The following is a 26,065-nucleotide window of genomic DNA, read 5'->3' as shown; positions in this document are numbered from 1 at the left end:
TATATTATGCTATGCAACTGAAAAGCATACTATAGTTATAACTTACATAAATATAGATTTAAAATGTTCTACATTTGACTTGATAGTGTGTTAATTAAAGATTTCGGATGATTATTGAATTGTTGAAGGGAAAAAGGAGTAGTGGTAGGAGTTGATTCTGGTGGGAAGTGGTAAAAATCTCGGTCAGTGCCCTCTTGCATTACCTATAGATGGTTGAGGGAAAGAAATGTCAATTGTATCAATTTCTACTAAATTATGCAGTCTTGTTCAAATTAAAATATAATTTTTAATTCTTTTTGCTATAGTCTTAGAATCAAGTTTGTTTAGCTAACTTACATTTTCGTAACACTAGAGCTATTATTAAAGATAAACCTCACTGATTTAGGGCTGCATATACAGCTATAGTAAAGGTCAGCTTGATGAACTGAGCTCCTAATAAGGATATTCTTCACCATTCACTGGGAACAGCATCATGGATCCAGCTACAGCTCCTGAAGATTTATCTCATTCAGTTGGTAAGCTTTTATTGGAACAAAGAATCACTTATTCAACAATGGCTCCTCTCTCTAGACCTCATGTAGGATTGGTATATAGCCTATACGTAGCCATTTTTCCTGCCGGAAGAATGTTGCAATTGTTTTTGAGTGAATAGATAGATGTGCTGTCATGTCAATTGTAGTGACCCAATCAAGAAGTGATTAGGAAAACATTGCCAGGGTACTCATTCTACCACTAGGACAACATGATGTGTATAATTGAGTGCTCAAAAGTGTTTGTCCAGATAGTAACATACGTACCTGTTTATACTGTAACATTATAAATAGCAAATTTTCCTGTCCAGCAGACTTTTCTGGTTTCAAATGCTAGCTGAGGAAGACATGCTAGCTGACAGTGGTCAAAATAGTTAGAACTAGTGGTTTTCTTGGCAACCTCATCCATTGAGCAGTTACAGACTGAGAATTTAATTTACTAGATATTTAGGACTATATAAATCACATGGAACAATATTCCTAGCTCTATTCCTGCAAGACGTTTGTATATACATCTTTGAAAAGTAGATATCACAGAAACTTTCTAATATTATAGAATTCATAGAGAGAGATATGGGTACTGGTATATGACATCATCGAAAATATGCTGGTGGTGTACAGTGTTGTGCTGTGCTACTGTAACAGCTGTCATTATAATCACTATATATTGTGACTGAATTTTACTTATTATACATTGCCACAAGTCTCTTCTGCAAGCTCATCATATGTCCACACAATAACTTGAATGTTACTATACATACTGACAGGATGGATTCTTACATGATATTTTACCACATTCCTTTTGTTGGTAAAAACAGCACATTTTATATTGAACGTGCAAGAATAATTATCTGATGAACTCAACATAAAATATCATTGGTTTTCTGTAAAGTGTCATTGATGAACACTGATGAACTCTACTTATTGGCTTAAGTTTCAGGTGATCGATTGATTGATTGATTGATTGATTGATTGATTGATTGATTGATTGATTGATTGATTGATTGTGTACTAGGATAGGCAGCTTGAGCTGATGTTATCTCAGGGAACTGAAGCATCGGATGCAAAATCTATGTATATATATATATACATGTTTATTAACTGTAGTGTAAAGTAAAACCATGACATAACAATCTGGTAGTGAACATATATTATGACTTCATGGGAAAATGTTATTTTTCCAATCACGGATGGTCTTGGGGAAAAAACTCTTCTGATAGTAGGTTGCTGTACTATATAGTGGAGTGGGTGGTGATAGCAGGTGTAATAAGGGGTGGTATATAGTGTTGTGGCATGTCAATGAATGTGGTTTTGTTTACAAGATTATAAAAAAACTTAGTTAGTCTGCCTTGTAGATGACATTGTTCTAGTGAAGGCCATTTCAGTACTGATATCATTTCAGATACACTTTACTTGTCAATTGATAGTCCTCCATAACCCATCTAGCTACTCTTCATCAAATTTTCATCAATCAAAATATTGTTGGTAAGGATCCCAAATTACTGCAGCATATAAAGTAGGTTCTTTAACTTCCTTGGTGTACTTGTGATAATTGTGTTCTCTACAGAGTAATTAGATTTCCTGAAGACCACCTTACCTTACAACGGGACTTAATACAGAGTTGGCAGATGAAGTTAATGACTACCTTGGTGTCAGGTTCCACAGTTCCATGACATACATGGTCCAATCATATCCAACTCAAAGTGAATAAAGCAACCAAAGTCCTAAACTGTGTATCTCATCTTTAACATACAGTAGAAACATAAGAGGCCCAAGAACAATGCCTTGGGACACTCCTGACAGGACTTAGATTTAGATCCTTCAACAGAAACTCTTTATGTTCTGGAGGTAAGCCATGTGGTAATCCATTTATGGGTGTTAGATATTGTATACCATAATGCATGGGTGAGTTTATGTAGCATTTTATTGTGCGCAACTGTATGAAACACTTAACAGCACTAAATTGACTAGATAATGAGAATCCATTGCTTTTGAAATGTCATCAATAAGAAACATGCCGGGTGTTACAGGAAAAACCATGTTGATTAGGCTTAATAACATTGTGGGTGTTTAAATGGTCCATGATCGAATGAAATATGATGTACTCCATACCTTTACAGCAGACAACAGTTAGTGACGTTGGTCGATAATTGGCAGGATTACTTTTGCTCCTTTTCTTGAATACTGGAATAAAGCCACTCAGATGGTAAGAAACCCAAATTAAGCGACTAAGTGAATATCCCTTGTAATACTGGAGCTACTTTTTCTGCACTATTTTGAGGGTATATCATCTGGGCCAGCGGCTTTTAGTAGGGTTTCAATGCCACTGGTGTTAAGTGTTAGGTTGGGCATACTGGCTGGAAGATATTACAGGAATATTGTTATCTTTTCTGGTGAACACTAAGAAAAACTGTCCTAGCTCCGAGTGCTTCCACTTTAGATGTCGGCATAGTTTTCAAGCTGTTTTAAACTTCAAGTGGTGCGACTGACTGGAAAGTTTTACAAGATCTCTTTACTAGTGACCAAAATTATTTGTAAAGGAATTATCAAACAAGTGTTGACAATAATTTTCATGCCTGATGTGCTTGCCTTAGAGATTTATTGTGTGAAGTCTTGTACTGGATCTAGTCAGAAGGGGATTGTATACATCTAGTAACCTTGTTGTATAATCTCTTTCATTTCCTCATTTGAGCTTTAATGTTTTTGTTCATCCATGACAGGTCTTTGTATGGGCTTATGATTTTATGGGGAACATGTAAATCAACTATGTGCAATAAAATGTTTTTAAAAGTCATTCTCAATTATTTTCAATGGAATATTGATAGGGATCTTCAACTTGAGAGAATAAAAATTATTGATTTCTTCTAAGATTCTATTGATGTTACTGAGTGCTGTGGTATTGATAAACTTTCCTCAGCTGTTTTGCTGTGGAGTACTTTGATTTTGAAGGTGACTGCTTCATGATCAGAACTATACTTGGCACATCATTGATTAGGTCAGGATGTGTAGTGAGAACTAAGTCTATAATATACGATTGTTCCTGGTCACTTGGGTAACAAATTGTTCTAGTCCGGCCAGAGTTATTAACTTCAATAAACATAGGTGGGGTTTGACTGTATACATTAATAGCAGGGAAGTTGAAGTCACCAGCAATGATGATGTCTGGATTATGAATAGATATTTGATCCAGGATATGTCACAATATATAAAAGCCATGTAGGAGTTGCAAACCCCAGAAGTTGACTTGGTGGCATAGCTACAAGTCCAGAATGTAAAGACTGCTTGGTCTTGCATACAGGGTACTATAGTTCCTTTAGCAGGGCCCGGGCACTCTTAGATACATCACTTTGCCAGGCATCATTCCATGTTAGCAACCAGCAGCTTCTCCAAATGGAACTCCTTCTATATCATTTTTGACAACAAGTGAACAAAGGAAAGTAACTGAAATACAATGAAACCTTGCTGAAATCATTATACTGCTCAAAACTGGAATGTTTTGCCCTACAAAAATGGCAGAACGGTTGCTATAGCTAAATGAGAGAATTCAGCAACTCGCAACTAAATAATTGTATCAGTTCTGAATGATTTTACCAGTGATTATCAACAACGACAAAACTTTTACCAGTTATGTATCAATATGAAATCTCTGACATACTCCATCAAATCTTGGCCTTGAAAAATCCAACTGTCAGTTTAACATTAGTTAACACTAGAGTGAATTACATTATCTTTTTCTCTGGAACTACTTTACTTGCTAAAGCTCAGCAATTGAAACACACACTATCTTTGAACAATGCCACAAGACATTCTCAGTCATTTCAATACAACTCCTCACCTATGGAATATGCCCTACCAATTATCAATCTCAATCAATTAGTGTATATTATCAGAAGACAGCTGAAACCTTTTATATTTACTCATTTTCTCACTAATTTTGATCCTAATATTTAGTCATGCAATCTACATTTTCTATGCCAATATTGAAGATGCTAATCCTGACAACTTTGATAACATAAGTAGAAACTTTAGTAGCTATTTGTTAAGTTGTGAGTAGATAGTTGTAATTGATTACAATTTGTAATTATATGTGTGTAGCTATGTACTGTAGTTGCAACTACTGCAAACATTTTGTGATCAAGCATGTCTCACATACCATGCAGCAGTGACTGGCTTAGGCTTTGCTATTCCCCCTCATGAATTTCTTCCCTCAGCTATTCCTTCATATGATGGCAGTACAGGCTGCTATGATGAGTGACAATTGTAACCACAGTCAATATAATTATTTATATTTTGAATGTGGCTACAATTAATATCTTTCATCGTAGGTAGCAGCCTGCTGTTACTGTGTGCTAATGATTAGCTGAACCAAGAGGGGGAGAGGGCAGGAGAGTGTCTAATGCATGTACCGTCATCAGTCACATCTTAGCCATGTTCATTTCAAAACCTATGAAGGTATCAAAGGGTATAAAGGGCTTCTGTCAAATATTGTGGTATTAGATCACTTTACCAGAAGCCATGGAATGCTGATTGGATAATAAATTAGCTATTACATCTCTACTGGAGATAGATCATCTTTTAGAAAAATGCTATTATTTGGCCTATACTTTGCCACAAGTCTGTGAAACCACTTTCATTAATACATTAGGTCACGATCAATCAGAGCCTTGTTCATTACTTGTATGGGTGCGCTCAGTCACATTATTGGCTTGTAACTAAGAGCCTCTTGTGTAATAACTAAGAGCCTCTTGTGTAATAACTAAGAGCCTCTTGTGTAATAATGAGATTGTATGCACTTATTTCTACAGGACAAATTGTCTATATGATCATCATCTGTGGGAATTCTGGGAAACAATTAAAATTATTGAAATTAGCTTGCTGTGTGAGTGAGAACTTTAATGCTGACTATCCATGCAGTGCCTAAATAATCATACCAGCTCATGGCAGCTGGAACAGAACCGGTCCCAGTAGTTATCTATGACTCCATCAATTTTGCAGACAACTCACTGCAATGCAAAGCCATGTTCACATCATTGTGTACTCAGATGTTTTATATCAGCCACTTGATAAGAATGCTTCATATGAAGAAGTTTCCGGATATTTGTTATACTTTGTTCAGAGACAAAAAAAGCCAGCCGGAACACTCAGCAAGCATGTCCAATACATTTCTATTGCTGAAAAAACTATTAAAAATGAAATTAATTATTCAATTATTGTGTACCCTACCCCATGTCTGTTTAGCAACTTTCCAGTTGTGATACATGTAGAGCAACTCACTGCAAGCATAATGATGCTACAAGAAACCCAATTTGTGGAAATTTTTGTGTATCCAAATGGACACAAAAAGTCACAAATTTTAGTCCTGAAACATATGAAATAGCTTTAGTTTTTGGGGGACTGCACCCCCCTAGACTCCCTGCTTCATACCTGGTGTATCCCCATCTTGGATCCACCCCTGTAGCTGTACATCTGCTGTCATTATTTTGATCTGTATATTTAGCCATCGAGTAGCTATCTGTGAGTTCTTCTTAAACTATGACTTTTGAAAAAAATTCAATATATATACAGGGGCGGATCTAGGATTTATAAAGGGGGGGGGCTAACTCAAGGTACTAATCTTTTGGGTAGAGGTGTGCAAAGCATGCTGGAACTAGGGGGTCTGGGGGAATGCCCCCCCCCCCCCCCCCCCCAGGAAAATTTTGAAAAATAGATGTAAAATACTGCAATTTAGAGACATTTCCACATAGAATTCATAATATTTTCTGCCTGTACATATTTTATATACTGCCTTTAGATTATAGGTATGGCTCTCTGAAGCATTTTGCTAATGGAAAAGTTTGGGTAGGTACAGACAACCAAGTACATGATGCACCCCTCTCACAACTGCACAACACTGAATAGGTGCATGTTAGAATAATAATGTTGAAAGTGGAAAATTTTGAAATTTGAACAATACAAGATTGAATCTGAGAGCATTTTCAATGAAAATTGTGCACCTGAATTAAGTATTGCCATACATATTAACTACACAAGTAGATGAATGAAGCCCTTTAAACAGACCAATGCACTTCATTGTATGTATAGGTGTAGGCAGATTTGGAAAAATTCCATAACAGAACCAACTGCATGTTTCCAGTGAATGTTCTATTAGAGTAGTTAGCTGACTGCTCTATTAGAGTATCTCGATCTTGTACACCTCCAATGCTGATCCGGGTCCTTGTTGCATAAACTTTAGCATAAATCCACTGATAATACCTTGGAAAGATGTTTATAAGGTGGTTTTATGAGTATTTGTATTATTAGTGATCATATAATTATGCTAAGACAAAATTTCATTATAACACTCAGCATATTGATCAAGTAAAGCCTAAATATGAGGGGGGGGGGGGGCTTCAGCTCCCAAAGCTCCCCCCCCTGGATCCGCCCCTGATATATGCATATATTGCTAACTTTTCTTACATTATAGCATTGCCACAGACCACACAGGACAGCCAGCTGACCAAGTCAATTGTAACAGTAAATTGCCTTGCCGATATAGGCCCCAGCAATATGAACAGTATAGCACTCAGTGACTACACAGTCATTAAGGCTTGATTTTTGTCAGTAGGACTGGATATTAATGTCTAATAAGTAAGAGGCTTATTCTTCACTCTAACATGTACAACAGTCTTGAAGTCATAATCTTCACCTATGGACTTTCAATTGTCATTCTGTTTGTACTTATTTGTATGATTACAATGTATGATTAGACTTTCAAAATGATATAAATTTGTCACAGTATGGGAACCAATGCGTGGTTTAGCACTCTCAATAATTCCTCAAGGTTTTAAGTGGTATATTACCACTATGCACTTGATGGGTTCATTTTTGATAGAGACGTTCTCTTCTATATCACAGCCAGTGAGCAATAAACTCAACTGCAAGTAGTGCCAGAGGCTAAAAAAGGTTAGTTATGGGCAAACGGCTATAAATTTTGGGTAGTTGAAAATGCTATTTGATCTAGTTATAAAATTCTGGCTGAAGTATATATGTAGCTAGTTACATCACTGAACAGTATTAAAGTCAAAATTAATTTATAGCCATTTTTGTTTATTCAGCATAAAAATGTCCATATGTTCTGTGAGTATAATTATTTCTATCCATAAAACAACCAAGCTGTAAAATAGGGTGTGGCCTTCAAAACACCTGCATCTTTTAAATAGTTGCAAAATTAAAAGTAATACAGAGTAGCTATGTAGTGTGTATAGCCAGCCATGCATGAATAAAAAAGAAAATACATTAAAGAGCATGTACGAGTGTAATACATTTCTCTCCCCCCTCCCCCCTCCCCCAACACACACACACACACACACACACACACACACACACACACACACACACACACACACACACACACACACACACACACACACACACACACACACATTTTTAGGACTAGTTGCAAAACAATTAGCCACACTTCAATTACAAGCCAGTTAAGTGCATGTATCAATTTCTTCTCTACTATTAGATAATACGTAAATACTATTATTGTTTATAGTGTTATTATGTTCTGTAGCTATAGCTCTTAGTAACACCATCCTGTTTACGTATAGCTATGCACTTCCTGCATGGCTTCTGTGAAATGTGAGCTCTTCTCTTACGTATACACAACCCACCAATCACCATCATCTCATTGGCTTCTTACTAACTACCATTACCATAGATATCTATGGTACATATGTATTATAGTCTGGCACTTGAGTTGCTTGTTTTCTTTTATAATTTTATTAAGCCTTAACAGCACATCTGTAGGACACCTGGCCCTACAACCTTATTTCAAATCCAAGTGTTGTTTGCAAGTATGTATATAAGCAATCCTCATAAATATATAAGCAATCCTCATAAATTATGTAGCAAATACACAAGAACAATCAGAAGAGAAAATTAGGGACCATCACAATAGAATGCGGATCATACCTGATTTGCAAATTTAATTCTTATTTTAGCCAGTATAAATGCATATATTCCTAACTCACTAAACCACCAGGGCTAAAGTATAGAGATTAAATTTGCACATCAGGTGTTGTTTCATCTCCTTTTATTGTAATGTTTTCTACTAGACTACAAAATTCCTCTTGGCAGTACTGTACATGACAAAAATCACTTTTGCTGAATATTATCCAGTGTTAAAATTAAGCAAAATGGAGGCTAAATATTGATTTTTTTTAAACTGCCAAAATCTGACTTTTGGTCTATCTGCACTCAAGGTAAACAATAGTGGATGTTATAATTATTATACTCAAAAGTTATCTCAGGGATCAGGAATTTGTCAAATAGAATTTGCAATCCCTACCTCTGCTGCAACAGTCACAAGGCTAGAGGCCAGTGCATGGCAACCATTTCACACCACAATAACAAACTTACTTGCATCATAACTATTGACACTTTACTGTTACATGTAGCTCTCATACCTACTACTTACACACTCAGTCTTGATACTGATAATTGCTGGTGGCATGTACCTTTTCTGAAGTGCAAGTCTGTGCATGCCTTCTGTGCTTTGTCTTTTGTTTATCTGTAACTACATGGTCATCTTCTTCATGAAAGAAAACCATAAACTTTCCGCATCAACAATTTAGATGAGTATATTTAGACACCACAAAACTGCTTTTTGAAACACTTAAGAGAAAGTAGATACCTGTAGCTGTACTTACAAAATAATTGCATGGTGACTATGGCCTTAAAGGATCATAACACGTTGCCAAAGCCTTATTGATCAGAGGTAAACAACCATGTGTGATCCTATAATGATTGAGCTGCAATCAGCTGCAGTTTTACTGTAGAAAACCAGAAAGGCTCAAGGCAACCATTCCCCTTAACCTATTACATAGCTCACTTGCAATAAGCAGTGTGATCAAGATACTCTAATAAAGCATCACAGCCACAAGCTATATATATAAGAGCATAGAGAGAAGGTTTCCTTGGACTCTGAAAGTTCCTATTGAAAGTCGTTTTTAAGCTTCACCTGCTGGCAGCACAAAAATATGAAAAGTAAAATATTACAACTCATTTTCTGAAGTGGATTTCAGAGGTAGAGTGAATGTGCAGATGAATATATTTAATTTGGTCAAACATCTGACCAAGAAGGTTCTTGAATGTTGAATGCAGTAGGAAACAATTGTGTGTATAATATTATGCATTTTATTGTTATGGCATACTTTTCCATGCACACCCAGGCCACTTGTGTGGATGTATTACCCCATCTATGATTATGCATGTCTGAGGACCCACCTCATCACTCACAGTAATGATAAATTTAACAATGATGGTTCTATCACAAAAAGCAATCTAAAGAATAAAGCAGAAAAGTATTATCAGGACACACTTGCAGCCAAGTATATGGTGCGGATGCTGCATGTGTGCATTTAAATGATGAAAATTACATTTTCACATACTCATAGCTCAAATGGAAATTTTCTGTGGAAACTCCTTTGGGATATATAGGACATCTCCTGTTTCAAATTTGATCCAAATCCACCCAACCATCACTGAGATATGTACCTTCAAAATTAAACTTATTTTCATCATATTTTCTTCTTAATGTTCTTTTAATTCTTCTTCTTTTTCAATTAGTTGCCATGTATAGAGAGTTCAGCTACAAAGTAGTCACCATTCAATCATGTAAAACTACTCTGTAGATAGTTCAGCTATACATAACACCCTGTACTGGCAAGGTTCAGTTGTGTACCAAAGAGAGGAGGAGAACAGTACTCAAAGTGGGGGGGAATCATGTGGGGTGGCTGTAAGTTACAAAGTGTTTCAAAGTAATTAACTACACCTTAGTGTACAAAACACACTAGCAAGAATAGGATACTCCTATAATATTATGGCAATGACTATTAGTACAATTAGATGCATCAGTAAATGAAGGCATTGCAGATAGACTCATTATATGTATAGATATTGTGTTAATGAAGACAAATTGAATTAATTGCACAAACTCGATTCCACTGAATGTTCTATTAGAGTAGTTAGGTGACTGCATATCGATCACATGCACTCGCAGCACTGATTCATGCAGTGCTCCATTCTTGCATAACCTTTAGCACAAATCCCAGACCCCTCCACTTCTGAAAGTGATGGGGCAGTTGCCCCCTCTGGTCCCCCCCTCTCATTTCTCCAACCCCTTTCATTTCTCCACCCCTGTTTATGCACACGATTGTGATGGCAACTGTGTAAGTCTCACACTATCACTCTATACCTATAGAAAAAATGGGTGTGCAGAGGAAACATGATATTCGCTGATGATCAGTCATATATATTAAATGGCATAACATTTACACAATGCGTGCACAGATAAGTTTGTTTCATAGTGTTCTCTCATTTTTTCCAGTACTTGTGTATACAGAGTACAAATTTAATCACTACATAACCATGCTAGTTTACTGCTAAGTACTTAAATAATAGTTGTGTGGTATCTTTCTTTGTAAATCAAATACTTGCACTCCTACTTGAGATTTTCACATGACTCATGTGCTCAACCTGTTGATAAAGTAGCAGTTCACATTTGTAGTCTTGTAGAGTATCATCACTATAAGTACCTTGTACTTGAGCCGTGGATTCCATCAATGAATCTTTGGCTTTCTCTCATCATACAAAATACTAGTTAAATCCATGAAAAGACCCTAAGAAGAAAACAATTCCATACTTATAGTTCTTGATGGTCCACACTGCATAAAAGGTTAACCGAAAGCATTAATAACACAAAGTTAATGCCAAAAGATGATTTGGTAGCATAAGCTTACATCCATTTTTTAGGCAAGACTCCAGAGAGCAATATAAGCCCTTGTTGAATTTTTTTAGAGAGATAATACTCCAATAGAACATTCTCCATGTAGCTATGAACAGATTCTTGGTAAAAAGGAACTCTATTTTGTAAAAAGATGATGTAGAATTTTGAATTTAAGAATTTCTACTAGTATGTCTCTGCATCAGTAACTCAGTTGCTACAGTAATAATGTAGGAAAACCCTAATTTAACATTCTGGATGTGCCTCAGGAACGTGCATGATCATGAAATTCATCTGTGAAGTTTCATACATAGGCAATGTCTGTCTACTGTAATTCTACATGGAAAAGCACTAAAAACAATATAAGTAACCATTGTAATCTAATGAAATATACAATGGAACCTGTTAATCATGCAGGACACTTGAAAATGAGGACACCTAGACACTTGGTAGTAGTCCCAAAATATCAGTTACTACAGTTAGCATGTGGAAAATCAGGACACCTTGATAATCAGGACACCGTGTCCTTAATACACAGGTTTCACTGTAAAACAATTTGCCAACTTCTGTGGTCAGAATGTGCTTGTATAAATGTTATAAAATGCTACTGTGAAAATATATAATTGTTCAGTCCTAGATCATTGGTATATAAACACTTTAAAGTCCAATAATTCATGTGTACAACATGCAGACGTATGTACATACATAATACGACTTCGAAAATAAATTATGACAGAGTAATTTTGTATTTATATCACGTGTATTAAAACGTCTTATAGATGTGTTCCTTGGGATGACTTTTAAACTTTTTGTGGTTTATTCAGTAATACTAGTGGATACCATTCATCAATCCATTCCTTGGGATGAGCCATCATCATCTCCCATTGGTTAACTTCACTCCCAACACTGTTCATCCTACTACCAGCCTGTGGTTTGGGTCCAAGTCTAACACCACCTACAAATTCATTAGTGTTACGATGTGGTTCCCATATAGTGATCTCCAGTACTCTATCATATGATAACTCCACATCTGTGATTTTGTCAAACTGGAACTTGGCATTGTAAAGTGAGTTCTCATCATTCTGAATAACTGTTGACTTGAACTTCTCGTATTTGCCCTTAGGCAGTAGAGTGCTGTAAAAAAAACAATACAGTAATGATAGTACAAGTACAGCACTGATGGGTAGCACTGATGGATCCCACATGGGACAAATATTTCCATTCCACATTCATAGTTACAGTTCTTTGAGTGTTGTGTGCATCCATGGTACTGTACAAACTGTGTAAATCTTAAAATTGGTTCATTGATATGTAATACAGTAGGACCTCACTTATCCGAATCCCAATTATCCAAACCCTCAATTATCGAAACAGTATAACTACTAGAGTATTTCGTCATTAGGTGAGTGTTCTATTAGAATATGTGTATGTTCTATTAGAGTAGTTGAACGCAACTCTGAATGGGCTTTTCATTTATCTGAACAAATTCACTTATCTGAACACTTCTATGATTGAACTGGCACACAGGTGTTTGGATAATAGAGGTCCTACTGTAGTTGTAACATGGGCATGAGGGCCTTGCCTGATATGTGTGCCTGTCTGCCTGAGAGCAGCAGCTCGAGGGCTGAGGGCATACATATCAGGCAAAAGCCAGATTGCCTCGTGTTACAGCTAATATGCAACACTCCCAATCCATAGCAGGCCCACATCAATTATCCAAGCCAATATGAATGCAACCACTGGATGTGTGAAAGATTTGATTATGGGTCAGCAGCTGGTACTTTCAGACTACGTTTGGCTATGATCAACAGACAAATCCTAGAGATATCATGGAGAATTTGGTTAAGTGAGTTTAATGCTTTAATCAGTGCTAATAAATCATTTATGGCATAATTATGGAGTTTATTAAAGGCCTATATGGGCAAGCTTGCTTGCAGAGTGGTTATTATGTGTAGAGTAATAATTTTGTGTAGCCAGTAATGGGGTGTGGTCTGTATTCAAAAGTATGCAAAAATGCTTGCTGTAGCACTAATTATTTGTTTAGTCACAACAATAACAAGTAGATTACAAAAAGGCCGTACCTATAGAAGTAACACCTACAGTATACATACAGAACAAAAACAAATACATAATAATTAAAAAACCATCAAAAAAACAGATAGCCCAATGTTTTTCAACTCATAGGATAGCGAGGATAACAAAAATGCTTTATGTCTGAGTGGTTTTCACACACACACACACACACACACACACACACACACACACACACACACACACACACACACACACACACACACACACACACACACACACACACACACACACACACACACACACACACACACACACACACACACACACACACACACACACACACACACACACACACACACACACACACACACACACACACAATAGCTATTAGCTATGCTGTAAAATTGGGTGTACAGGTTTTCTCCCTGACCACCTACACCTTGGACTGGGTATATCCCATCCCAAGCCAGATCCCCTGATTAATAGTGCCTACCTAACTCCCTAAGTGTCACATCATTGACAGTTTTATGAATTTTGTTCTTTATATCATACACTGTCTATAGCTAACAATACACACGAACAGCTACATGCATGCACTTTGCTAAAATCAGGTTCAAAAAGTTTTATACAAGTTTTATACAAGCTGCTAAGAATATGATGAAGGAATAAACTTTGTTATAGACTAACTCTGTTACTATCACAACATAAGAACACACAATTATTACTAACCAGACTACAAATGATCCATTATCATAACGTGTCTTTAACCTGCTAGCCTGCCTGATCCAAACTTTGAGTTTCCCTGACTTGTTAGTGTCAGGTACAAATTGTAACATCACTCTCACTTCTCCAATGTGTACTGGTGTATCAACCTGTAGCAACAGTATAATAGTAATACAGATATATCTGTGCTGCACACTGAGTGCCCAATAACAGGTGGCCGAACAATTCCAGAGTAATAGGACAATTTACAAAAAATAATTACTTAAAACTACTTGCAGCATAATATAAAATTCACCTAAATGGTACTAGCATAAATACCAATCAAGACTGTATTCACCTACCCTAATAAAGCAGTCACCCAAATGTAATGTGACTGCTCTATTGGAGTATTTGGTACACTTGTAGTTCCCATATGATATAGAACAACAACTTACCAGTTGTCTGCTGCTGTTATCAGAATCAGATCCACCACTAGGAAGAGTCTTACTAACAGCCTTGAAGGAGTTTTGTGATGTCACTTCCTGTTGTGATGTCACTCCCATGGGTAGTGGATCCATGTTGTGTCTCAGTGTGTGTAATTGTTCCACACATTTACCAGGGGTGTTGACAACACTCATCCAATGTGATAACTCATTTCCTGAACTATCCATGTAACTTAACTGCTTTTTGTGATTAGGACGTGGTCCCAACCTTAGACCACCAATGAAATCATAGTGTTTGGTGTTGTTTGTTGAATTCCACACTGTCAACTCAATCACTCTATTTTTACAAAGGTCTTCCAGCTTTAGGTGGTCAAACACAAATTGTTCATTCCATTCTGGATCACTACTATCCTTCAACACTTTGGTCTTGAACTTCTTTTTGTAGTCTGGTAGAAGATGACTACAGCAGGAAGATAAGGACAGTATATTTTACTCATTATAATTATAAACTACTCACTATACTAGTCAGTAAACTGTACTCACCATTTCACTACAGGGTTACAGGTCAATTCAGTTTGCAGCAGATTATGACCACTGATAATAGTGACCACAAGATCTCCCATCTGTTTTTTGTCATTGGTAATGTTGAACTGTAGTGACACCTTTAACTGTCCACAATCTGTTAACTGACTGGTATCATGGCTCTATATGGTAAAGCATCAAAGTTGGTATATTGTGATTGGTTAGTGCATGGTGTGTATTTATGTGTACATCTGTGTGTACGCCATCAGTGAATATAAACTTTCTTGCAATCATGCAACTAGGGGATTAGTCAGACATATACTTTATAACAACATTATTTCACTTTAGCAATCTCTTAAGTATATACAAGGTTGTACAGTTCATTGGGTGAGGTTGAAATAAGGACAATTCTGAAGTTGTTAGTGGGCCACACAGAGAAGGAGCATGTTTGTTATTGTTGTTGTCTGGACAACCACTTAAACACAACTTGGGCACAACTGATAAAAGTACAACTGTACAACACAGACGGTTGCTAAGTGATACACAAAATGAAAGTGACTTAAGTGAGGTATGTGCATGAGTTCGATAATGACCTCTGTGATACTGAAAATATCAGTTGGCTTCTGTTCGTATACATTGGGCACAAGATCTTGGGAATGTGTAATATATTCAATATAGTAATTCTTAATTTGGTCATACTGTAATGTTTAGAGCATTATTTTTTTGGCTCAAATTGTTTTGGTTTGTTAATCAAATATTAAGTCTATAAGTGTCTGTTATATTTTTAGTGGTAGAAGAAACAACTACTAACAATGTCACACAGCAACATTGATGCTTTATGGCAACTGAAGCACAAGAATTTGATCTTCCCACATGACTAAAATATCTGCTACATGCTGTGATCACAATTATGCAATTATTATGATATGTGATATGTTTACATTGAGCCATAATGGCACCAGCCTAAATTCCATGCAAATGGCCTGAATCCCATACAATGTAACACTTTGTTCCTGCATATATTTCTGAGAAAATCTTTCATGAGGAGAATTGAAATTATTCATAAAATATGTCTACTCATGTTCACACACTTAATGAATTATCACGAGTTGATGTCAGCATGTGTGTATAGCCATATTAGTGAGCATGTGTGGTCCTACAGTATACAGCATTGAAATTCTTCACCATAACTATGATCGTGATTACACTATGTAACAATCATTCATTATCTGTCATATCACTAGGGAACCGTAAAGTTTGCAAGTATAGCGAGTGAGAAACTTTAGCTAACAAAACATCAAAACTCATTTGAATACACATAGAGACCAGGTGGTGATTTGATACTGAGACAACTTGCATTCTATAGAAATACCAAAGGAATCCTGGATATGGTATTCCCATTCAACCTATATGCATAGCACTCACTAGTTCTTTCAGTCCATACCACTTATCAGAAGGATTGGACCAGTCAACTTTGTCCAATGGTAGCATAACCTCTCCCAAGAACATGTTGTGTCTCCAAAAGTCATTATGCCAAACCCCCACCTTGAGGGTGTGTTTGGACAGCTCCTGACGTTTGATTGGATACTGATAGTGTGACATCAAATAATATCTACTGGTAAACATCACCACATGTTCTACCTTAATAATTTCATTGAAGATGGGGTCAACTCCTTTCTTAACTGAAGTCTTCTTCTTAGTTGTCTTACTCCAATCAGGTAGTAGATAAGTTTTCACATAGCTATAGTAGCATGGGATGTGAGAGCATTACACAAGAGGGTTTTACATGCATTAGTATACATAGACCACCATGGATTACACTCTTTATAAAAGAAACAAGACATCAAACATAATAATACTTCATGACAGTGGAAGATTGTGTTGTGAATGCTGTTTAGTGCCATTAATAACATAGGTAGTAATGTATATTATATCATATATGGATTACTGAAGGCTACAATCTGTTTGTATTAACATGTAATGGCTGGCTCCCACACTGAGTCCTGTTAGAAGGTTATCAAATTATAAAGTGAATGTGTGCTATTATAATATCTGATGGTTTTGTTTAAACCACATGTTTTGTTTCTATGCCCAATTCTAAATGCATGGGATAAGTGGAGATTAGTCATGCATCATCAATCATCTAACTAATTCAACATTGACACCTCAGATCAACACCAATTATTCATTTTAAAGGATAAATTGTATAGCCATGCTAAATTTGTTCCAGTACCCTTTATTATATAGGCCTTCTTAATATATACAACACATTGTTTTATAGCATTTAAGCAACCTTTAACACCTGGCACACTGTAATCTCATGCTATAGGGACCATATGTTTGACACACCTCCTCTGGATGGAATATTTCTAAAGTCCCAAGATGTAAAGCACTTTTTGATAACCAATTCTGGTGGCTAAAGGTTTTCACAGCGCTACTGAATGTTTTGGCAACTGGTGCATGTAATGGAAGTGACAGTGTGCACACAAATACAGAGAATGGATCTGGAAAAACCAGCCTCTTTGTCCATGACAGCAGATTTGATTTTCTAACAATCAAATTGAGTGGTTTGTTTTTGCTGGCTGCTTTTCCCAAGCACAGTGGCAGCCATACGAGTGGTCCGGGTCTTAATGGAGCTCTGGCCAGCCTAGTAATGTCTACATATATGTAGTTGTACAGCTCTGTTGTGTTGAATGAACACCTGTGCTGTATATTCCTTATTTTAACTAGTTTTCAGTTTTGAGACCTGAATGGCCCATAATTTAGCACAATCCATCCATCTCTCATTTTGTAAAAAACAAACTCTCCCACCACTACCTCTTGGAGCTCACCTGATACAAGTGAGCTAAAAACTATCTAGAAACTTAGCTGTTGGAAACTTGTACAGTGAAAGCTCTGGAATGTAAGGAATTGGTGTAAAATGTGTGAAAAATTGGTACACGGACACCAAGCTATGATACACTAACCACATTTCTCAATATTTTAAAATAGGCAATAAGACCAGTTTTCCCAGACTATGTCACATACACTATTTTTATGATAATAGGTAGCATACGGGTTAGTGTGGTTCTCAGCAATCTTGTTGGGTGGAGTGAGTCCTCGGACCTTGTTGATTGACACTTTGAGGGTATTATCTGTGTCAGAATACGACACACCCATCTGGATCTCCCCAGTAACATCATCATGAGTATACATCACTGATCCACTGTAAATGCTTCTCATGTCTGACATGTTTGACTGAATACAGAAGGATAGTCAGTGATAACATTATATGGTGTGGCAGCACAATATCATTATATAAGTCATAGTTATATCCCATTTCAAGGGTGATATCATTCACAAGTCTGAGGCAAAGCTGAGGATGAGTGATATCATCTGAGTATATGGGATATAGCTATTTTATATCCCAGTGCATAGGAGTGCACAGCAGTTTATGGACATTGTGTGAGTTTCGTTGTAGTGGGTTCTAGTATCTGTTAGTGTGCTCAACTGAATTTAACCTCATAGCTACTATATAAACTGATGTTTTTACAGCAGCAGTCTCCAGAGGTAAGATTTGCCTTTGTCTGGGGTTGGTGGAGTGGAATAGTGCAGTGTGCAAGGGCTAAAAAGTGGAAAGACCAAGATAGAACGATGGAGCCAGAGGTTATGCATAGTAAGAAGTTGATTCTTCACCATACACCGATAGGACTGATCATCAGAGTGACTGAAAATAGACACAAACCATTTTTTGGCATTAATATAGCATAGTGCCACTGTGTAAATATAAGATTTAGCAGGTGTAAGTGCTATACTGGTGTGTTCATGGTTGATATGATGTCACAAACTAGTCTGAGTGACTCCACTAAAGGGTGATAAGTGACTTATTGCACAATAGCAGAGCTGCTTTATCCAACTGCATCATCATGGCACTATGACACTCCCATGAACTGGGATTAAATTACACAGATGAAAGTTGCAAAACTGGATGCAGCTACACAACCGGGTAAACCCTTGAATATCTAGGGGTCTAGATGTACAACATGCAGATCTCGGTTGTCTTGATATACTATTTAAGTGAATCACTTTAATATGACACATATCATGATACAAATCAAACCAGGAATGGAGCTAGGTTACCACCCACTATATATGATACTGCCAGCTACTAACATTCTACCTTATAAGGAAGAATCGTATAGCAAAGGAAGAAGGAATCAACCCAAACAAAGATGATCTTGATTGAACTTGAAGTTTGCCTGTCTATATAGTATTATTATAGTCCGCATATAAAGGAAAGTGAGTGGGGTAAGCCCGGCGTGCACACTACAATTGGAAGCTTGGTGTGCACTTGTTTAAAAATCAATAGCATATCAACCAGATCCTTTGGGACATGTGGTTATGCAACTGGACACATAACATGCAGCAGTGTAGAACATACATATTTACATATCTGCTGTATGTACTCACATTGAGACTGTCACTCTTGTACACTCTATCATCATTGTAGTCCTATATTAATCATATAGTATCATGATCATGATTGTATACTCAACATTCTTACAATTAAGCTTCTCAATGAAGCAGTAATATTGGCACGGTTCCTCAAGGTATTTTTCTTAGTTAAAGCTCTGAACTTGTCGTCATCCAATTCAAATGAAGTTTTCTCTTCACATTTTTGAGGAAGCATAAGATTAATAGTTTCTTCTCCATCATGGTTGCTACTGCAGGGGTATACCAGGATTGGTTTAGGTTGATTAGAGGTGTTCTTCTCTTGATCATCATTATCACTGGTCTCACTATCATCCTCAGAACTACTACTTGAGTCTCCATTGTCTGTAGTAATCTCAGTAACACCCTGGAACAATGTACGTATATTATACTGCAAACTAGAAGTACATGTGGTTACTGTATGCTGCTCATCCAGTGCATGTATAGCTAGCTATACTCATTAGACATTCTACACAGTATAGTACAGTTTTCCCACTATTCATGACCACATATAACACAAAGCAGCAAACGTACATCATCATAATCATCCAGGGTGTTAATAGGATTCACAGTAGCTACTGGTATGATTGGTTGTAAGAAAGATTGTGTAATGGCTATTACGTTGGGATTTTCTTTGAATATCAACTTCTTGGGTGATTGTGAAGGTGAATCTATTACAGGTTGCACTCCTATGCTTTGTTGTTTCTGTTGTTGTTGTTCTGCTTCATTTTCTTTTTGATTATGCTGACAATTTTGTTGACCAGTCTCTTGTTTATTACTGCTGTAAAAAGCTACAAATTTTGCAGCAGGTATGTGAATGTTTTGTTGTGGTTGCCGCTGTTCTTCTTCTGTATTACCATTATCTTTTTTTTCTTCACCTGTTTCTTGTTGAAACATTTCTGGGGTCTGGTAGTCCTGATCTGTTTCTTCTTTTGGTAGTAGGTAGTTTTGTTGTTTGTGATGAAATTGTTGTTCCATTTCACCATCTCTTGCATTGAAGGACACACACAATACATTAGAAGGATCAAGGGAGACGTCCAACATCTTCTCATTGATGTGCAACTTCCTATAAATGACAAATTAATGTTGTGGCAGATATTTTGTATTGTGGTATTGAGCTTACATTTATCAAATGCATAAAAAGTGAAACAGGAGACCAGCAACACTTAGTTAACTACACTGACTGAATCAAAATTTAGGAATATATTATGTACAGACTGCATAATAGCTAAGTAATAATTACCTTGGTAAACACTATAATAATAATATGCACATACATGCACATAAACAACATTAAGTTACTTAGCCTCAAGTTAGTAACAAAATACTATACCGGTAATAGTAGCTATAAGTGTATATAGCTTAATACATTTAGCTAGTTTGGTTTCTAGGTGTATAGCTGTGAGTTTTATATATTGAGTGCCTGGCATGCTATACTATATATATAATGCATCCAGACCTGTTGACTAAAACAATATGCAAGCTCTATTTGGAGCATGCCATACAGGCACTACAATTAATAAGTGCCATGCAAACTTCTACTCCAGAGCAGGCTGAGACTACAATATTATGTTATGCACCAGCAGGATAGGCCAAAGAGTGAGGGAGCTAGCCAATTATGGCAATGTAGCTACATAGGCAGTTTGAAAATCAGCATGTTTGCAGACCATTTTTGGGGGGTGGTATGCTATATAGTCCTTGCAAGTAGCTAATTTTTTAGACTGTATTAAATGTGACTGCATGGAGAGCCTGCATGGAGTAGACGACTGCTTTATTAGAGTAACAGGATATTTAATGCTCAGGCTTCAACATCATGGGGTGTAGTTGATCTGTTGATACTATACTGATAATTATAAGTAGCTATAGCTATAATTTCATTTTATTTAGCTTCTTTTTGTCTTGTCAGGGCTCCAATTATTATTACTTTTTTAATAACATTGTAACCCTGGGACTAGACTCCTGTCCCCTTGTAATTATATTGCACATGTAATTGTAAACCATGATGTTATCATCATTAAAGCTCAATCGGCCCGCTTAAGCATTGCTCCCGGCCTCTCCCGTTTCTATTGCCTTATACTGAGGGCTATAGCTATATACCAACATAGTGTCAGAGTGCATGCACACGATTACTGCATGACTTACTTCCGGACATTGCAAAGTTTGCATATCCACTGATAGTCGTCCAAGCAACAGATCCGGTCACGTTTACATATCCACTGGGAACAGGTTGGGCACATCTTCAGGGAGTCGAATATCTGGCCAAACAGGATGACACAGCGAGCGTAGAATGTCCTAACGTGATTTCTGCACGGCTTCAGCGTCAGGCTTGCGATATCATCACGTAGTTTCCTACAGGCAGTGCGAGAGGCATATCATAGCTACTCAGTCGACTGAATAAAATTATCATATTAGCTATACAGGAGGTCAATAAGGTTGACAGGACGGTGTAGTTTACTGAGTCTCGCGTAGCCAGACAGATCTTTTTATCTTTTGTGTGTGGGCGAGAAAAGAAAAAGAAATCGGTCTTGCTATGCGAGACTAACAGGATGGTCCAACACGTACTGGATACGCGTTTCTTCTTCCTTCTGAAGCTTGAGATCTTCTTCGATCACGGAAAGGATCGTTTCTTCCTCTTTTTGAGAGAGGAATGGCAACTGGACTATCCGAGACATGCCTTCTCATAATCATTAAATAGCTCCTCGTTGTTGCAACTAATGGCTACTTTCACCTCGAAGCTAGCCACTACGTGCCCACACGGGTATATATATATCCTAGTGACGGCGCGCGTTAATTAACACGGCATGATTCCTTATTATATTTAATTTCGGTGCTGACTATTGTGGCTTCCTGAGTTCTCTGAAACCATTTTGACTTTCTGCCATAGCTATATATAGCTCAGTACATGCGCTATAATTAATTTTTGACTCTGAGATGAGTCAAAATCAGGGATTTGTGGTTTATAGCTTACCACCCCAGCAATCCCTTCCTGTTTCATGGCTTTTGTCAGCGATCCCTTGAAATTTTCAATTTTTATTGTGTGTTTTTATTAATCCAGTAATGGATTTGTTTTATAAAAATATATATATATATATTTGATTTCTGTAGATACTGAGCATTTCTATTCTACATATATAGACTAATATTATTTATATGCAGTCAATGTTTATGCTGTCAAATTCAAGATACAGTCTAGAGGAATGTGATGACAACACTGGCAATTCTTACAAACTGCTATGATGAGCAATAATTGTAGCTATAACCACAGTCAATATACTGTACTGTGCATGGTTACAATTATCATTCATACATCATGGCAGCCTGTGAACAAGTACTGTATCAGTTAGCTTTGTTAATGGTCAATAGTTAATAATAGGGAAGAGAGTATATATCTAACACAGAGTCCATTAGTAATTGTTCCTGTATGACCACATTCATTTAAAGAAGCCATGCTATAATATGAATGGTGCATGTCCAAGGTGATTAAAAGGGCTTCTGTCAACATTCATTATGTTGATCTTATCATTGTTATTATAGCTTTATTACATACCGGTATCAAAGCTGAAAAGTGGTATGCAGTACCATGGTAACCAATTATGTGGTGGTATAAACTTAGTACATGCACTTAGTGTGGTATGTGGTAATGTGGTAGCTAAATAATGCACTTTAAGGGCTTGTTTTTGATGGACCAATACTGAGTTACACACAGAGTAAAAAATAAGTAGTGAATAGCTACTGTGGCAAATAGTGAAAATGGCCATTTTAGTGACCGTCACTAAGAATTTCCAGTGGTGTTCACTATTTGCCACAGTATTCACTACTTATTTTTTACTGTGCACTCTCTTTATGAACTTCTGGTTGTACTGTTGTTCTCACAATTGTACAACGGTCAAGCTATAATAAGGGTGCAACCTTCAAAACACTTGTGTTTATGAAGTTGCAAAATTAAAAGTAATGCAGAGTAGCTATGTAGCCGTGCAATAGAAACCAAAATAGCTATGTAGCCGTGCAATAGAAAACAAAAAGAGCATGCATGATGACAAGAATAATAATTACTAAGACAAATACATACCATTAAACTGATTTAAAATCATTGCACATTTTTCTACCCCCTACACACATGTGACATGTACACATACACACACTTTTAGCGCTATGGTTGTAAAAAAAAAAATTAGCCAGTGATCATGAGTGGTACATGGAGGTTGCAATTGATAGCTAAAAGTGCATGCATGTACTGTACATGTGTATATCAGTGTCTAGTCTACTATTTGCTAATACTCAATAGCGTTATTATGACTATACATTTCTGTGTAGCTCTTAACAACACTATCCTGTTTATGCATAGCTATGCATTTCCTGCATGCATGGCTTCTATGTGAGCTCATCTCTTATGTATACACAATCCATCACACCATCATCTCTTATAAACAGAATATTTCGTGTTATAGACTGGCACTTGAGTTGCTAAACCTCTCCATTTGGTTGCTTATTTTGTGGTATAAACTCTTTTGGGTATGATGTTTTTACTATTATAGAAAACTAACAAGTTGCTAATTGTGCTGTGTAGTGTAAAATTCTGAATAGTTTGATAAGAGTTGATTAAATTATGTATATTTGCAAGGGGCTGAAGGCAGGCTACAATACTATGCTTACTGTAGCACAACAGTGAAGGCTTCAAACTCCTCAAGCTTGTTTTTGGCCGGTGTCAGGGAGTTCTTAACATAGTGATGTTAATAAACTACATGTATACGTGTACCAATTACAAAGCAGTTACCACATAATGCCATTCTTCTCAACTCCAGCAGCAATGGGTGCTAACAAGCCACTAGAATGTTGTTTAGCCAATACAAGTGTTAACAGTTCACTACATACCTAAACTATGGTTATGACTGTATATACCACTACAATGAGCAATTATACAGGTGATAATTGTGGTATGTTGTTCTGTTTATTCACCCACAAGAAAGCTACTGAAGTCTGAGTGTGTGGTAGTACAATGCAATTATAAGGGTATATTGTTGATGCAGCCAGCTATACTTACAGTCTGGTAGGTTTTTAAGATGAAAAAGTGGACCATGTTGCGTGGTTATGTGTTACATCAGGGTGTATGCATGCTGAAAATTAGGGGTATTCCCCCTCCCAAGGAAAATTTATAAGAGAAAATTGTGTTTTCTTGGTTTCTGTAAAATAAACACTTTTCTGTCGCATGCCTGCTAGCATGACACCATCATGTGTCCTGATATAATTGTCCCATCATTGAATATGTTGCATCAGTTTGGGACCCCACACCTGGAATCTCTTCAGGCTTGAAAGTTCGGAAATAAGGTCTTCTGTAGGTACAATGTCCATTTAAGAGAATGGCATCTGGATTTTGCTGTAATGATTTCTCAAGTGTTACTAACATGTCGTCCTTTCTCTACCCCTATATTACAGTCTAGAAAAACCATAGCCTAATTAATAACATTTTAAATGGACATCAACACATTTTACCCACAGAAAACCTTATTTCCAAACTTTCAAGCATGAAGAGTGGCTAAACTAAATGATACATATAAAATTTTCTTTCCCCCTTTACTATAAAACAATCAACTCCTTAATACTAATTCTCCTAACATCTAGCATCTAAGCACTTGCTCTAACTGCCAACGTATACAATGGACAGTTTTGTGAACCCAGCTCTTAAAAGCACGTGTAAGTTTACTAAATCGAATGGTTTAGCTCAGCTCAGGTGTTTACTTGCAAAAATGTATGGAACTATTTTGACACTGATAGCTACTACACCATATAATTATATTAAATATTATAAATTTAAAAATGAAGTAGGAATCCAAGCGATAAAAAGTAGTGAAACAAGAGATGAACAATGGTAGCTATTACAGCATAGCTCAGTGGGAAATCCCTACTTTGGCATTGAACACAAAATTGTTATACCATGCCAAAGTAGGGATTTCCCACTGAGCTATACTGTAATAGCTACCATTGGTCATTTCTTGTTTCACTTTTTATCGCTTGGATTTCTACTTCATTTTTAAATTTATAATTGATAAAGCATACAACTAGCTATAAACATGTGACTGTCCTATTAGGGTGACTGCTGTATTAGAGTATCTCTAGTCAGCCTGCAAAGATGTGTGCTTTCCCCAAAAAGGGGTGTGATCATCGTGGTTTCGATCGATTCATGGTATTAGACTAGAGAATCTCGAATCCGAGCTCGAATCAACCTACCAACTTGAAGGTGTGTGGTCACAAATACAGCTCGTAAAAGGGGCGTGGTAATCGTGGTCTCGATCGATAATACGTAGAATAAAGAATGGGCGTGATGTCGTGGAGTACCGATACCTCCGTACAGTAGCGTAGTCCAAGCGCCTTAAAATGGTGACCATGCGCTGATTCGTTTGGGCTCTAGGCTTGCGACTGTGGTTAGTGAGACGAAATTTCGAGTTGACGATTTTTAAAAAATTCTATATCCGGCCGCCAGTAAGCATTTTCTTGTTTTTTTAACGCTACATTTGCTAGATGGACTAATATTATTCCGTAAGTGGTTTTGGCGGCGCGCGTCATTTCAGGGGATTCCGTAATTTTACAGTAGAATGCAC

The 26,065-nt window shown here is 36.8% G+C and overlaps 1 protein-coding gene across 1 annotated transcript; it reads right to left on the bottom strand.

Moving 5' to 3' along the window:
• Window positions 1-11,885: 11,885 nt before the first annotated feature.
• LOC136249173 (synaptotagmin-like protein 5) lies at window positions 11,886-22,234 on the bottom strand. Its single transcript, XM_066041123.1, has 12 exons — window positions 22,032-22,234; window positions 21,612-21,818; window positions 20,004-20,535; window positions 19,543-19,836; window positions 19,449-19,490; window positions 18,055-18,236; window positions 16,641-16,740; window positions 16,425-16,586; window positions 15,021-15,181; window positions 14,490-14,937; window positions 14,062-14,204; window positions 11,886-12,432 (listed from the first exon to the last, which is right to left on the bottom strand). Exons 1-12 carry the CDS (start codon window positions 22,139-22,141, stop codon window positions 12,099-12,101), a joined length of 2,715 nt encoding a protein of 904 aa, XP_065897195.1. The 5' UTR covers window positions 22,142-22,234; the 3' UTR covers window positions 11,886-12,098.
• Window positions 22,235-26,065: the final 3,831 nt, after the last annotated feature.

This window comes from Dysidea avara, chromosome 3 (assembly GCF_963678975.1).
Source record: "Dysidea avara chromosome 3, odDysAvar1.4, whole genome shotgun sequence".
Lineage (NCBI taxonomy): Eukaryota > Metazoa > Porifera > Demospongiae > Dictyoceratida > Dysideidae > Dysidea > Dysidea avara.
This window is presented reverse-complemented; position numbering and strand designations above follow the sequence as displayed.